This window comes from Trematomus bernacchii, unplaced genomic scaffold, assembly GCF_902827165.1.
Source record: "Trematomus bernacchii unplaced genomic scaffold, fTreBer1.1, whole genome shotgun sequence".
NCBI lineage: Eukaryota > Metazoa > Chordata > Actinopteri > Perciformes > Nototheniidae > Trematomus > Trematomus bernacchii.
The window spans coordinates 116,318-132,278 of NW_022987942.1; the positions used below are offsets into that span (position 1 = coordinate 116,318).

A 15,961-nucleotide genomic window follows, 5' to 3' on the forward strand; every position below is an offset into this window, starting at 1 on the left:
AAATTCTATTTTGTCTATCTCATTGAGTATTTTTTATTTATTTACTGTGTCTTTCTTTTTTTGTGTTGTTCGTGTTCTTACTTTTTCTCTTATGTAAATACTCATATTAAATGGCACTAACACACACAGGTATTTTCAATTTGCCTAATTAGACACCTATTAGCACAGAGCAGGTGTGCAAAGAAAGTGTTTGATTGTTGTCAGTATGTTGAGATTGCTCACATCTATAACCTAATCAGGTAAACTCAAAACACCTGAGTGGGAGAGCAGAGCCCTTTACAACATCTGTTTTCTGTAGGCAACATTGTAATCATTTTGTGTCATTGCTAGTAGGTACCCTTTTTGGCCACTTATCATTTTTTACATTTTTGTTTTTCACTCCTGTTGTAGTTTTCAGAATTGTGTGTGATACATATATTATATTTGACTCTCTTTGTTATTAACGTTCAACATGTTCATGTGTGATCTTTGTTGTATAACATTCAATTTGGAGTTCTAAGTGCCCATTTCTAGATCTTTTGTATGACTGGGAATACACTTTAAACTGTTTGTGCCAGAAATATACATTTACTCGTACTGCACTTAGGTACAATTATGAGGTTATTGTACATAAAGTGAGAATTTCAATTTTGCACTAACTTTAATATATATATATTTCTAAAATATTGATATCTTAATGGTCTGTTTCACAAATGATAACACTGCAATAAAGTTACTTTAACAAACATTCTGTGGATGCACAAAATCCCATTAATTGTCTATGAAGCAGCTACCTATCTAATGACATCACAAGTTTTACAGTAACTTCTCTGTTTTCTGGCTTTGAGAAAGAGTACCTCATGTTCACACATGATTGACCTTGACTTGAAGATATATATTGGAATCCTTCTTTTAGTAGATGTTCCCAAATTTCCCAACAGTAATGCAGAATACAATGGGCTCTACCAGCCACAGATGAAAGGATTGCTCACGTTAATGCATCAACAATATTATAAAAACAACACTGACAGGGACACATCCTGCATTATGAGTACTTATACATCTGACACCTTTTAAGGTTTTGTTACAGTTCCACCAATTCAATATCATGCATGGATTTTATCTGAAGTGTCTGTTTGGTGCCCTCTGCTGTTGGCTTTTACAGATGTCCTCCATGCTGAAGCTGAGGTATTTTTCGTGTAGTTATGTGGATTCCAAAGGATTTCCCCTTAAAGGGGAACTGTTCTTGAAATTGCCTGTGGCTGTGATCATGAGTCATCACAAGGCTGCACAGAGACACCGCCTACATGTCTCTTTATTTCTCTCACATGCAAATCACCATATAACACCCACCAAATAAATAAAGTTCTCATAATTCTGTTGAATCAAAATAAAGTCGGAGAAAGCATCATATATAGTGGTCCTTTAATAAGTTATTCACAAATTAACACGTTAGATATCATTTATCCAATCATATTTATTCAATCTTTTACACAATACTGTGATACTTATTTGACAGCAAATATTCACATACACATACACACACACACACACACACACACACACACATCACATCTTTGTTACACAATGTCTGACCCCACAATCTCAGAAACACACAAAGAACTGGTTGCCATGGTGCACCGTTTTGTAAACACAGATCACAGATACAGAAGCTATCAATACACACAGCACGAATGGAATGACACAGTAAATATAACTTTCCAATATTTCTTAATTCATTTTAATTTCACATGAAAAAGTCTGTGTAGAAGAAAAAAAAACTGTAAACAAGATCAATAATTTAAAGTCACTTTGTGTCCCTTGGTTGTGAAAGTGGTAGCTGATGAGGTTTTACACCACAAATAATAATCATGCAGCATCATTCATGATGAGGAGACGGTGAGGAGACAGGGGGGGAAGGAGAGGGAGGTTTGTACCAGGAAAATATCAAACGTATTTAACACACAACAAAAAGAAGAAAATAAGGAACGTTTTTTACACTTTAAAATCAAACAGGTTGCAGTCGATCTTGTAGTAGACGTAAGGATAATACTCCTGCATACTCAGGTTTAGGCCTGGGATGTCCATGGCACACTGAAAAAAATAAGATAAGACTTTTAGAAACAATTTTTACCAATAAGAAAAAGAAAGAAAATCAAAAAGGTCAAATTAAGTATTCTGAGGAAAAACACAAAAGCATGTAGTGCTGACTCCCTAAACCCCAGGCATCGCTACATTATCTTCAATCTTTGAATTTCAAAACTTAAGAGTAAAATATGCAACTTTTCCGCATTAAAATGTCTAAAAACGACAAAACAATATTATCTAAATTTGTTGAATTTGGTCGTTACATGTCCAAATAATCCTCTGGATAAACACTTATTTTTTAAATGAAAGTGCTGTATTTGTTGTCACTGGTTTTAACACACGGATCCATTTGCTTTGGAGAGGAGACCTCTGTGGATTATTAGCAGATTCTGACTGCAATGACTGCAATGGAGGTGAAGAAGGCCACTCACAGCATCTCACACTACTTCACAACTTCACCAAACCACATCTTCTGTTGTTGTTTTCATTGAAAGATCTAGAAAAATACATATTGTCAATTTTTTTTAAAGACAACTACGTATTTTTGGCTAATACAGCTATATACCTCAATTAAAAACGATTATAACATACATGTAAATAATTTAACAGCATAGATTGTATGTGGTAAGGCAGGGGTGCCCACACTTTTTCAGCTTGGGAGCTACTTTTAAAATGACCAAGCCCAAAAGATCTACCTACAGGGCCGCCCCTGCCCAATCTGTGTCGCGAGCGCGCGGGGGGGGTGCTAGTGGACTAAACGGCGGATAAACTGTGGCGCGCTTACACTAATTGCGCCGCATAAGCGCATAATAGTGCGCCGCATTTCCGCTTCAGATGAGGAGGTGAGGCCCCCTCATAACGGCATGAACCCGTATGGCACAATACAACTCAGACTGGCTTACCTGTACGTCAATCAAGTGGCAAATGACATAGTAAGGATGGATGATAGGCTAACTTTTCAAACATTTTAAAAAGAAATATATATTTTTTTTTTTCCCCTTTTTTTTTCCAATGCCATGCGATCTACCCACACTACCTTTGCGATCGACCGGTCGATCACGAACGACGTACTGGGCACCCCTGTGGTAAGGTAATATCTGCTGTATTTTAATGCAGTACCCAGCTTTGGCCATGAGAAGGCGCAGCTGTTAATCTCTTCATGTCCCACAGTGATACTGCTGTTCATTCCTACTTTATACAGGATGTATTACATACTATATAGCAGGGGTCGGCAACCCCTGGCACGCGTGCCACCATTGGCGGCACCGTAACCAGTGGCACACTAGGAATAAGTGGAATAAGTGTGCAAAATATTTAAATTTTATTTTCGGATCCTGAACGAGACCGCCACCAGAGCGCGTCTCCCCGTTCCCTGCAGAAGGAAGCCATGCACGCAATGCAACCCCGCTCTCTTTAACTCCAGGCGACTTTCTGCCGCTTTCCTCCGTAATGCAGTGCTGATAGTTTCACCACAGAGGAAAGCACTTCACAAATTGCAGTACCCATAAGGAGCTGTAAAGATGCCGCAGTTTTTGCGTGGCGATCGATATCGGCCGATAGCCTACTCACTCTCTGCCAATCGATCGGTGCTCTCTAAAAATGCCGATCGCAAGACGTAAAATACATGACACTTTTCTCTGTGTGCGGCAAAACAAGCTCGCCAAAATGTCTTCACCAGTCTGGCAGTATTTTAAGGTGTCCGAAAATGACAATAAAATAGCGGTATGCAACGTGTGTGTGAAGCAGAAATCCTGCAGCTCCACCCGCTGTGACGGACCGGTGAGCGGAGCAGAACACACATTAAGAGTTAGACCTAACACACTTAGCTATTTGATCTACCTCTGGAACTAGTTATAAATATATGTATTCTTCACTGTTGGGTCACTCATTACTGGATCAGTGAGCTGCATGAGATACTGACAGGCTGTCAGGAGAGGGGGAGAGGGGGAGAGAGGAAAAGAGAGCGCTTCAGCTCATTTCTCCCGTGTTATTATCCAAAGTTAATGTAAACTTGAATAATGTAGGCTACTTCATTTGAATGTAACAATTATGTTGGTTGTTGTTTGTGGAAGCGCCAGTGAATGAGCCCCATTAACTGAGCCCCATTAACTGAGTTTTAAACATTTCTTTAAATGGAAGATCCCCATAGGACCCGCCCACTCGATCTGATCGGCGATCGGAGCATCCCTAATGTAAGTTGCGCTGACAGATCCACACACTGCTTCCCCGCAGCGAGGCTCCCCCGCCCTCCTGTTGACAGTTCACGAGCATCGAGCTCTTCACCCCCCCCCCCCCCCCCCCCTGCCCGTTGATAATTCACGATCGTCAGCACGCTGATAAAACTTTTTTTTTTTTAATGGCACTTCATATCAAAAAGGTTGCCGACCCCTGCTATATAGTATAGTAGTGATAGTGTAATTTATTTTTGGAGTTAGTATACAAAAAACAACATAATTTACCATCTTAAACTATTAGGAAGGTATTCAATAAATAAGATGTATCTTCACTATCAAAAGGCAAGAATGTTGAAACAGAGCCTTGTAATGTCAAAGGGAATTAAACCTAAAAAATAAATCAGTTCCTCCATTTCCTTTTTGCATTGTTGGACACCCACAAATCGTCTTTATTTGGCATTTATAAAGTCTGGTTTCTGCTTACTTGACTTTTTGTGTGAAAACACAACAATATATAAAGGGCTTAGAATCTGTTTGTATTGTGACCAAAGGACATGCAGCTTGTTCTGCTGTTGACATTAATGGGGCTTCAGCAAAGGACTACAATGTGAAATCAACATCTAAAATAACTACAAAAAACACATATTAATGCATTTTTTTATAAAGAAGTCAAAGGTGTAAATCTATATATATTTATAGTAAATAATAACTTCTGCCATTTTCTGCCAAATGTCATAATTTTGCTACAAACCTTTATAAAATAGTAAACACATGAACAATACTAGTAAAATAATCAAAATAATGATAATTATTTTTTAAACAAATACATAAGAAAATGAAATAACAGAGAAATAAAAATGAAATGCTGACAGTACTCACATCGATGATGGCGGACGCGCTGCTGTCCAGATGTTTGTACAGGTCGTTGAGCACCTCCCTCAGCCTCTTCATGGTCTTCTTGCTGGGCTGCAGCAGCATGGCCTGAAAGTTCACCGGCAGCCCGTATCTGCAGGAACACACAGCTCAACTTTTACTGCTGCCAATGAAGATCACACTTGGGTTTATAAGTGTACGTTGGGTGATATTCATTTAAGACTGTATTTCAGATGACCTTAAAACAGATTCCACAAAGACCCTCAGAGCTTTGATGTGAATCCATGCGATGAAGGCTTCACTGAAGTTCACTTTGAGCCATCGGACAAGAGGGCCCTGCAGAGACAGATTAGGGTTAGGATTTCATTTTGATGTGGCAGTTTTACAATCTGGCCAAAACAGGAGAAGAGTAGTACAAAATAAACTATGCTTGTCAATAATAAAAATACTACAAAATCATTGGTATAGTGGATAACGGGCATGTGTGGTTCAGTATAAGGCCTCAAGTACCCATGTGCAACAAGCACGTTTTCAGAGCAATGCATTGCAAAGAGATCTCAACCTGAGATTGAAAAATGATTTTAAAAAGTATTGCGGTTACATCACTTACAAACTGCTTCTTCTTGTCTGTGGAGAGCCGTGTCATCTCCTCTTTGTCGGCCTTCAGCTCCTCCTCGTTGTACTGGAAGTCTCTCACTACGAACCTAGAATAAGATGTTGAGGGCAGAAATCATCCACTTTTGATCAGCAATATTTCTGTTTGTATAAAGACACTGATATAAACCCTGTGATCTCTGTCCAGCTGATATATTTAGTCAGAGCTATTTCTATCTGCCTAGCAGAGCGACTTCTTTCAAAATAGAAACACGTTTCACACCTCTTGATAGAGATCCATAATGACAGTGTGTGTGACCACTCTTACTTGTTCTCCCTGGCTTTGTGTTTGAAGTCATCAACGGCTTTCAGAAACAGAGTGACGCTGAACAGTCCGCTGTCATGGTCTTCAAACAGCAGACTGGAAGAGAAGACAGGAGCCTGTTAGACTGCTGGGAATCACAAACTGTAAATAAATGGGCATATAAATACTCAATATATAAGCATATGTTGAAGAGACATTCTTTTTAAATGTAGATGAAATCTAAATATTGACAAGAAAAATTATAGTAAAAAAAGAATAAAAAAATATATAACAAATCACTCAAATAAAAATAAATAACTTAATTTTGATTGAATTTGAAGCAATTACAATTAAATTACCAAAAATGAAATATGTGCAGTATACAAGAATTTATAGTGGATGAGCGATGCGACTTTTAAAAAGGTAGCATTGTACAAGAATGCAAATGTGTAAAATATACCATTTCTAATGACAAATTGCCTAAAATGTAGTTTGACCTGACTTACTGTGAGGATCGAGGCACCACCATCTCAGCCAGACCTTCATATGATTTCTGCCAATCAGTGTACGCTACCCTGAAAGCAAATAACAGGGGGACACTAAGATTTCTGTGTCTCGGGAAGAATGCTGCCACAGGTTGCTCATTTAATCATTTGCATACAGACATAATAACAATTCTTAGAGAAATAACCCTCACTTTGGTACCACTACCAGCAGAGTGATGAGGTACTCAGAGTCGAGTACGAAGTCTTCCTTCTTCACGATGTCAGCCAGGCTGCGGGTCAGGAGGCTCCCACTGGAGGCAGAAAGCAGTGTTACAACAACATGGACGCCACCAAGAGAAGTTGACAAAGCATTTCAGAGTCGCAGCGACTTTACAGATCGTGCTGACACAGTCAATGGTCTGTGGAGAAAATGTATTTTGCTAAAAGGAACTTCGATGACAGTTTAGAAGGGCTTGTCTTACTAGCTACTTCCTTAAAATGTCTAAATGTTGTGTTAGAAGTGCCATTTGTACATTACTTACGCATTCTTCCTTTCGAGGTTCTGCAGGTTTCCCTTCAGGTTGTTATAAGCCGATGCTCTGGACTTCAAGTCATTGTCAATCTGGGAGACTTGCTGTTAGGGAGGAAAAATGTGTTTGAATGATTTATGACTGACTAATAAAAAACACATGCTGTTCAAAGAGGCACAACTCCTCAAATAATATCCCTAATAAGTGTAACGTGATAATAATCAGATTACATTTATTTTCTTCTTAACTAAATCCACTTCCTTCTAGAATAGAACTCTTCCGTTGCAACATACATAGATACATATGTGGTTAGAGCAAATAGTTCTATGACAACGTTACATTTGGTTATTGAAAAGCTACACACAAACAAATAATGATTGAAAAGCATATTCTTTTTAAATAATAACGTGTAATGAATTGTTGAGAATGATTTCTCATCATCATTATTCAATACATTTTGAGTATTGGACCTGGAGTTATGCTAATTATTCAATCAAATCAGTCAGACAAATCCTACGCAGCCACCACTGGAATCTAATTCTACAAATGTCATTACACTGATAATATTAGTTGAGCTTAATATTTATCTGCCATATGAATTTGTTGATTTAGGATCATAATAATATATTTAAACTAAGTCAGAGACCTACCTTTGAGATGATTTCAGAGATGTTTTTAAGTGACTGTTTGATGGGATATTTTGCCATGTCCCATTGAAATCTTGTGATGTAGGTGACAAGATCAACTGAAAAAAAGACAACAAAAGAGTTTCAGTCTATTCTTTTGTCAGACAGCTGGGTAGGGCTAACATTTTATAACAAATCTGATCCGTCAGATAGTTGGTGTTTTCTAACATTGTGAAGACATTTAAGAGCTGCAACAGTGTGCTTTAAGCTCTTATCATTAGCTAACCTTGCGTTGCATTATCAGACAGCTTTTTGGGACTAAATAATGTGGACAAAATGTTCAGTAACCATCACTGTACCTCCGTTGGCCAGCAGGTTCTCCTGAACTTTGTCCCGACTGTCTTCCAGCACGTCGGCCATGTACTGAGCAACCTTCTTCACCACACTGTGAACAGCCAGGAGACATGAAAACACGCCGTGCCAACACACACTGCACGCACAGAGCCAGCGTAGACCACACAGTCGCTCTGCACCACCTCATCACCCACATACACACACATCAAAACCTTTCACATATTCCTGTTAAGATAATTTCCTGACAAGGCAATTTATAATATGGCAGACCTGCACAGTTCAGGGTTTTTATCCACACTCTTCCGCAGCACATCAAAGCACAACTGTGTCTACAGATGTGAAGCCAAAAACACTGAGAGCCAAGTCACATCTCAGGCCTAAAAAGTTCTTAAGAACATCTGCCGCTTAGGCTACATTTTTCTATCAAATCTATAAAGAAAGAAAATGTAATTGTATATATTAAGGACACAAAAAGAACCAAAATTATACCAATTAGGGCAGCCTGATTATTATGATTATTTTGACTGATGTCTAAAATACAATATGATTTGCAATATTGGAGGGATTCATCTTTTTTTAAACAATATTCACATAATTATGATATACAATTATCATGATTATCATTATCATTCATATTTTTTACTTTACTAAATATTGAGATGACAGCATTTTGGATATTGCACTAGAATAATGTGCATAAATATTAATGGGAATAAATGTAAGAAATAATTAGTTGTGGTATTTTTTTTCTTAGACATGTTTTATGGAAACTTCCAAAAAGAGAGTAAATTGATGACAGGCTGTAGTCAGATAAGTGAAACCGGTTGGCCTGCTACTCTTTCTCACCCTCTCGCTACAGCAAAGCCAAGCTCAGGCAGTGTTGGCTGTGTGTGAGCGTTTGATGTCAATGTTTCCAAAACACTATCAATTACACTCAAACATACTTGCAGCACATAAGTCACTGGGTAGAAATATGACTCAAGAAAGACCTGCTGGTGTGTCACCCAACTGTAAATTGCCAAGTTTAGACTGCAAGGCCCGCTAGCCTCAGGCCTCTGTGAAATTCCTCATCGTTACAAGGTGAGGGAAGGGATTAGGAAAAGGAAAAGCGGGTACATCAGAGAGCGCTGCACAGGAGAGGAGGTTTGTTTCATGTCCTATAAAATACAGGCCTTATTCATAATGATGAGCTGAAAGATTTGGACAAAATATCTATAAGGGATTATTTCACTGATGTTACAATTGCAATATGATTCAGGATATTGGAGGGAAAGATCATTTTTGCATTATTGTTTTATTTTTCCAAATTAAAATATGTAATAAACTGATCATAGGGTGATGTTTTGTCAGGATCCATACCAAACTTTAATCTGTAAAATATGAGTAGTAGGGAGGGATATTTCTGTAGCACTAAAATACGTAAACGGGCCCCATTATGCTATGGGGGGTTTTCCCTTTCCTGTAGTTTGTTATATAGGTTTTTGTGCATGTAAATGGTCTGCAAAGGATCAAATCCTAAAGTTCCCTCCAGAGAGAGTTTCTCTCCCACACAAAAATGGTTTGTTAGCACATATTTAGCGTTTTCTACGAGGTGGATATTGCAGTAGTCCTTATTGGGATTTTGATTAAATTACTATAAATTGTTCAGCCCAAGAGAATATCAATAGGCATTCTCCAGTCAGAATACAGCAGGTAGCTTACCTATCCACAAAGGAGTCTAATTTGGCCAGTTCATCCGACAGCCCAACCAAGACATCTAGGGTCCCCACCTGTTTGTGAACACATAAAGTGAAACCTCAGCACATCATGACTTCATCAGTCATGAGATTTTTGTCGTTTTGAAGCGGGGTCAACCAAGGTTGTGTTTTAACAGTGAAATCTGAGGTTCAGGCCGCCTACAGTCACATCCCGGGGGCCCAATGTGCTTATGATGGCGCCTCTTTGTCCAGAGCCACTGATGCATCGCTAGCAGTTCTAGGAGAACGTTACTGGCCCATGTGGCTGCGAGGTCAGTGGGGTTACTTCACCTTCTGCACAGAGAGGAATCAAACCATAGGAGCGGAGCTGCTCTACGGATGAAAACTTTACCAAACTAACGCTTCAACATGCAGGCAACGGATCTGTGTCAAGACTGCTTCCCATTCACACAGTCAGCTTATTCTTGACAGTGGATATATAAGGTGAGTCATTTATATATAACTTTAAATGTAAATCAACCATTACTTTTTTTAAGGGACGAAAGATCACTATGACTCCTGCAAGAAATAAAATGACGTGCATATTTAACTATTCAAGTCCATAGATGCAAAGTAATTGTGTACTTCAGCATGTGAAAGAAAGTGTGAAATTGTGATGAATCCATTCTAACCTTGAGGTCAGGGATGTTGAACTTGTGGTTGGTGGACAGGTTGTTGTTACGTGTGGTGGCTGCCATCATTTGATCCCATGTCTGCTGGCAGGTCTTCTCTCCCGGGGCAGAGATCAACCAAAACTCAGTCATGGTTACAGCTCTGGTGCAGCTAGAGGAAACTGAGAGCAAAACTGAAACTCAGACTTATGTGTGCTGTGCAACAGTTGATACAACATGAGAACCAGTTAGATTGTCTTCTTATCAACAGCACTGATTAGCCTACAGTACAGGTATACTGTACACTGTATTTGCATAGCTTGGCTACATTTTAGCACTGACACTGTTTACCACTAAGCAAGCTAAGATAGTTATGCTACACTAGCAACAGAGGCTCATTCGTGTTTTAACAGACTGTACTATTTTGCCAACACTCCAAATGTCAATTTCCTGACTGCTTACTAATGTTACAGAGCCATTATATGATTTTAACATGAGTGTATACAAACCGAAGCTAGCAAAAAGATGGTTACGGTCAGGCAACAGGGATTAGCTACCGTTAGCCACTTAGCTCTGCTCACAACAACACCAACACAGCATCACTATTTTGCTCACCTGTGAATAGAAAATATGTCCGCTAACAGTGGGGAAATATAGCTGTGAATAGCGTTTCTATGGCTCGATAATGTTCATAGTTGCCATTCAATAGAGTTGTTGAGGTCTCCTGACAGCAGCATCAGAGTCAGCTGATCTGAGAGGAACCGGAAGGCCTCTCACTCTGCTGACCCCTCAGCAGCGAGCACAGCTGGTGGACAGCGGGTACTGCACGCAGGCCACTTGACATCATGACTGTAATTCTGATTCCTGTGAGTGGGTTCGATGTTCAGGTTTGAAGCACTTGAGCAGGGCAGATGCTCGTAAACCTGTTCGAAAGAGGCCAAACATTCAGATGAAGAAGGTAATGCATGTTGCAACAGAACATAGAACAGTAGGCTTACTGCCAGTAACTAAGTTGTCCTTAATCTTTTCGAGTAATGCACTTAAGAATTTAAGATTTAAGGTATTCCTACTTTTAATTTTCTGTTATCTCTAATTTTGGAAAATAATATTTAACTTTTTACTACTTTAAATGTATTTGATAGTTACTCATTTATTTGCAGTTTCAGATTCCTATTGCAAACAATACTCAATAAAATAAGCCTCATATTTGATGTGACATTAGGGCAGTGGTTCTCAAAGTGGGGGGTGCGCCCCCCCTGGGGGTCGCAGAGGCATGCCAGGGGGGGCGCGAGAGACCAGGAGAAATATATATTTTTAAATATATATATAAAAAAAAAAAAATCATAATTTGAACAATTATTGATTCGAAAATAATATGATACAGTACAGTACTATTATGTCTGGGTCTCTGTATTTCATTAAAGCTCGGCTCTGTGTGTGTGTGGAATGAGCCATTTTGTGTGCGCGAGCGAGAGAGAGAGAGAGAGAGAGCGCATCAGTACCTGAGATCGTTGTTGTTAGCTTCTGGTGCTAGCGAGCTACGCTAACGGATATAAGGAGTTTTTTCAACAACAAAGTGGAGGAGAGAGTCCTCTCCTGTCAGACTGAGAGACTCAGTGAGCTAAAGGACTCTCTCAGTGTTATCTCAGTGGGTCTCAAATGTTTTGGCCACCATTAATGTAAACAATTATTTCCGAGGCACACGTTTATATGATCATTATAGTTATAAAAAAATAAGAGAATAAATGAAAAACAGGTATGAAATACTATATGACAGTAAAACAAGAATGCAGTTTAAAAGGGTGATTTGTAAAATATCCATAAAGAAAAAGTAAATCTGCTTACAGAACTGTTTCATATGGGTGTTGAGAGATGTATCCATAGATCTCTTCATTTTGCTCTCAAAGTGCACCAGATTGATGCATTTAACTTCAATATTTAAAAATAAATCTTCCCGGGGGAGCTTGCCCCCGGACCCCCCTTGTCTTCACTAGCAAATCTTTTATTGCAACTTGACTAAAAGGAAATAGTGCTACTTGGAGATTTTAACTGGGACTGGTTAACTGCAGTATCAGAGGATTTTAAAAACCTTTGTATCTCTTTAAATGTTACTCAGATTGTTGACAGTCCTACTCGCCCTAACATTAAGTCCCCTAATAAATCCTCCCTAATTGATCTCATTCTAACTAATGTTCCCTATAAATACTCATCTGTGGGAGTATTTGCGAATGATGTGAGTGACCACTGTGCTGTAGCCACAATTAGGGACACTAAGGTCCAAAAGGTTAAACCTCGTATTATTATTAAGAGAGACATAAAACATTTTGTGGAGCAGGGTTTTGTTCATGATCTGTTTGGGTTTGATTGGGGAAAAATCGATCTGTGTGCTGATTTTATGGAGATCATTGATAGACATGCACCCCTGCGTAAATTTAGAGTAAAGGGACGAGACAATCCTTGGTTTTCTGCTGAACTGTCTAGTCTCCTGCATGAGAGAAACAAGGCCTGGGCAAAGGCTAGGAAATCAGGCTCAGAGGTAGAATGGCTGCGTTTTAGGCAGCTAAGGAATAGCTTCACTTCACATGTCAAAAGTGCTAAGTCAAAGTACTATTTGTCAGTTATCACAGAAAACCTAAATAATCCTAGGAAATTTTGGAAAGCCATAAAATCGATATCCACCGGTGAGATCCGTAATGAGCTACCTCCGTGCCTTACCACAGCATCTGGCTCTATATCGGACAGGGCTACTATGCTAAATTGCTTTAATAAGCATTTTGTGTCCTGTGGCTCTCTGTTTGATTCTGTCACTAACTCTGCTTCTGTGAACACCTCAATCCGTGACTCTGAACAATGTGGTCTGGAAAACCCTTTCAGTTTTACTCCTTTTACTGTTAATGTTGTTCATGAAGCATTATCTAAGTTAGATCCTAATTAACCGGCTGGCCCAGACAACGTAGAACCTTTCTTTTTAAAGATAGCTGCAGATTTTATTGCTCCACCTCTTACTTCTCTTTTTAACCTCTCCCTCAGCACAAATGCAATTCCAAAAGTATGGAAGTCAGCTTATGTCTTGCCTTTGCTAAAAGGAGGGGAAGCAACTATTTTAAATAACTATAGGCCAATCTCGAAATTGTCAGTTCTGGCGAAGGTTCTTGAACGCCTAGTGAGTGAACAGGTAAAGGAGTTTCTATGTAAAAATGATATCCTGTCTAAACATCAGTCAGGCTTCAGAAAGCAACATAGCACCATCACTGCCACAATGAAAGTGGTGAATGACATTACGAGTATTTTAGATAATAAGCAGAGTTGTGCAGCTCTATTTATTGACCTTTCCAAAGCGTTTGACACCGTCGATCATCGCATCTTATAGCAGAGGCTACTCAGTATTGGCTTATCCAGCCATGCAGTGGGGTGGTTTGTGAACTACCTCTCTGAAAGGTCCCAATGTGTTCACTTTGATGGGCTGTCTTCTGAGTGGTTAAACATTGCTAATGGTGTTCCTCAAGGTTCTGTTTTAGGTCCACTTTTATTCTCCATATACATCAACAGTTTAGGTGAAAATGTGGATGAAGCTACTTTACATTTTTATGCGGATGATACCGTGATGTACTGTGCAGGTCCCTCGATTAAGGAGGCGGTTGTTAAATTACAGGCTGTTTTTAACATTATTCAGACTCCGCTCGCTGAACTTAAGCTTCTTTTAAATGTTGAGAAAACCAAGGTAATGCTTTTTTCAAAAGCTAAAAAGACACCAGAGCCTGTTTTAGATATTGTTACTATGCAAGGACAAGTACTAGAAGTGGTTGCCTGTTATAAATACCTAGGTATCTGGCTTGATGATTGTCTTACTTTTAAACTTCATGTCAATAACCTGCTTAAAAAGCTGAGGGTTAGACTAGGTTTCTTTTTCAGAAACAAGTCCTGTTTCTCACTTGAGGCCAGGAAAAGGCTAGTCACTGTGACCTTTTTACCTGTGCTGGACTATGGTGATTTGTTGTATATGAATGCACCTGCCCATTGCCTGAACAAGTTAGATGCCGCCTATCACAGCGCACTGAGATTTGTCACAAATTGTAAAGCACTTACACATCACTGTACCCTGTATGCCAAGGCAGGTTTGCCATCACTTACTGTCCGGAGGCTCAGTCATTGGTACACGTTTATTTATAAAGCTTTGTTGGGTAAACTCCCGTATTATATCTGCTCTCTGATAACACAGAGAGTTGCAAGCAGCTATTGTCTGAGATCGCATGATGTAGTATTGTTAGATGTGCCAAGAGCAAGCACTGTCTTAGGTAAGACAGCTTTTATGTGCGCAGCTCCACTTGCTTGGAACAATCTTCAGCAAGAATTGAAACTGAGCAATCTCATTCCTCTGCATGTTTTTAAAGCTAGGCTAAATGAAATGCTCGTTGATACTATGGGTACTTGTAAATGTCTATAACTATGTAAATGTATCCTGTAAATATAATGTATGATGTCCTTTATTGTTTTATGTTTCATGTGGAACCTATATGCTGCAGGTCTCCCTTGAAAAAGAGATCTATGATCTCAATGGGACCAATCTGGTTAAATAAAGGTTTGAAATGAAATGAAAATGTGAGGTCCACACACCACCTGTAGAAATAGCACTTTACCCCTGCTTACACCTATATGCCGTGAGCTGATTATCGAGCCTTCATTGTAACAGTCGCGGGTACACTGTGTATATGCGTGGGGAGTGTTGCAGTAGAAAATTCCACTGTAGCGACCGGTACATTAATGGGAAACCCTAAATGTTTGAGCACCCTCTATGAAACGTCAAGCTACCCCACAGCACCCCCAAAATAAATCTCTGGCGCCGCCACTGAGCCTGACTATTTTTTCCCTCCAAAGGGGGGGCCTGACAGAAAAAGTTTGAGAACCACTGCATTAGGGTGATGTAAATATTTTTAATCCATATAAAATTATAACGCAGTAATAATATATATGCAATCCATTCTGCATAATAAGTACATTTACTTATATATTATCCTATAATACTTTTTCTTCTGTATGATTTTGAATGCATGAATTTTACTACAGAGTATTCAGTTGCAGTGTTGCTACAATGAACACCACGGTTCACTCCCATAGAAAATGATTTTATTTATTATATTGGCAGACGTTGCAAAACATCATATTTCTACATAAATGTAGGTACAGTAATACAAAAAAAAATTAGATATGGAATTTGACCAAATATCCTGAATTATAGGATGTGATAAGAACTCCCGCCCAGACTTGTGCGTCAGTCAACATTCCAAGGGCATTACCTTCGAGAGGGACCCTGACCATTTTTTATGCCAAATCAGCAGCATTTGAGGCTCTCTAGAGTTACTAAATTTGGAAGAGCCGGGTCAAGTTTCCTGACTTTGGGTGTCTCCTGCACAGAATCTGAGGAAAACGCCCCCAAAGGACATGTTTATAGTCCAGTGGGTCTGGGGTTCATTGTTTGGGACACAATGGTTGGTCTGACTGGAGCCAACCCCGACATCAAACGGCAGGTTGAGTTTGCCCATGGCTGGCTCGAGGCCAGTCTGCAGGGATGTTATCAGGTCACACACATGCACATGCACACACACACAC

General features: G+C 39.3%; 1 protein-coding gene across 1 annotated transcript; it reads right to left on the reverse strand.

Annotated features, from left to right (window-relative positions):
• Positions 1-1,436: 1,436 nt before the first annotated feature.
• Positions 1,437-11,132, reverse strand: LOC117470773 (V-type proton ATPase subunit C 1-A-like). Its single transcript, XM_034115647.1, has 13 exons — positions 10,970-11,132; positions 10,376-10,536; positions 9,709-9,776; positions 8,013-8,098; positions 7,678-7,772; positions 7,040-7,131; positions 6,710-6,808; positions 6,519-6,587; positions 6,037-6,129; positions 5,725-5,818; positions 5,353-5,450; positions 5,121-5,247; positions 1,437-2,073 (listed from the first exon to the last, which is right to left on the reverse strand). Exons 2-13 carry the CDS (start codon positions 10,505-10,507, stop codon positions 1,975-1,977), a joined length of 1,152 nt encoding a protein of 383 aa, XP_033971538.1. The 5' UTR covers positions 10,508-10,536; positions 10,970-11,132; the 3' UTR covers positions 1,437-1,974.
• Between the last annotated feature and the right edge of the window lie 4,829 nt (positions 11,133-15,961).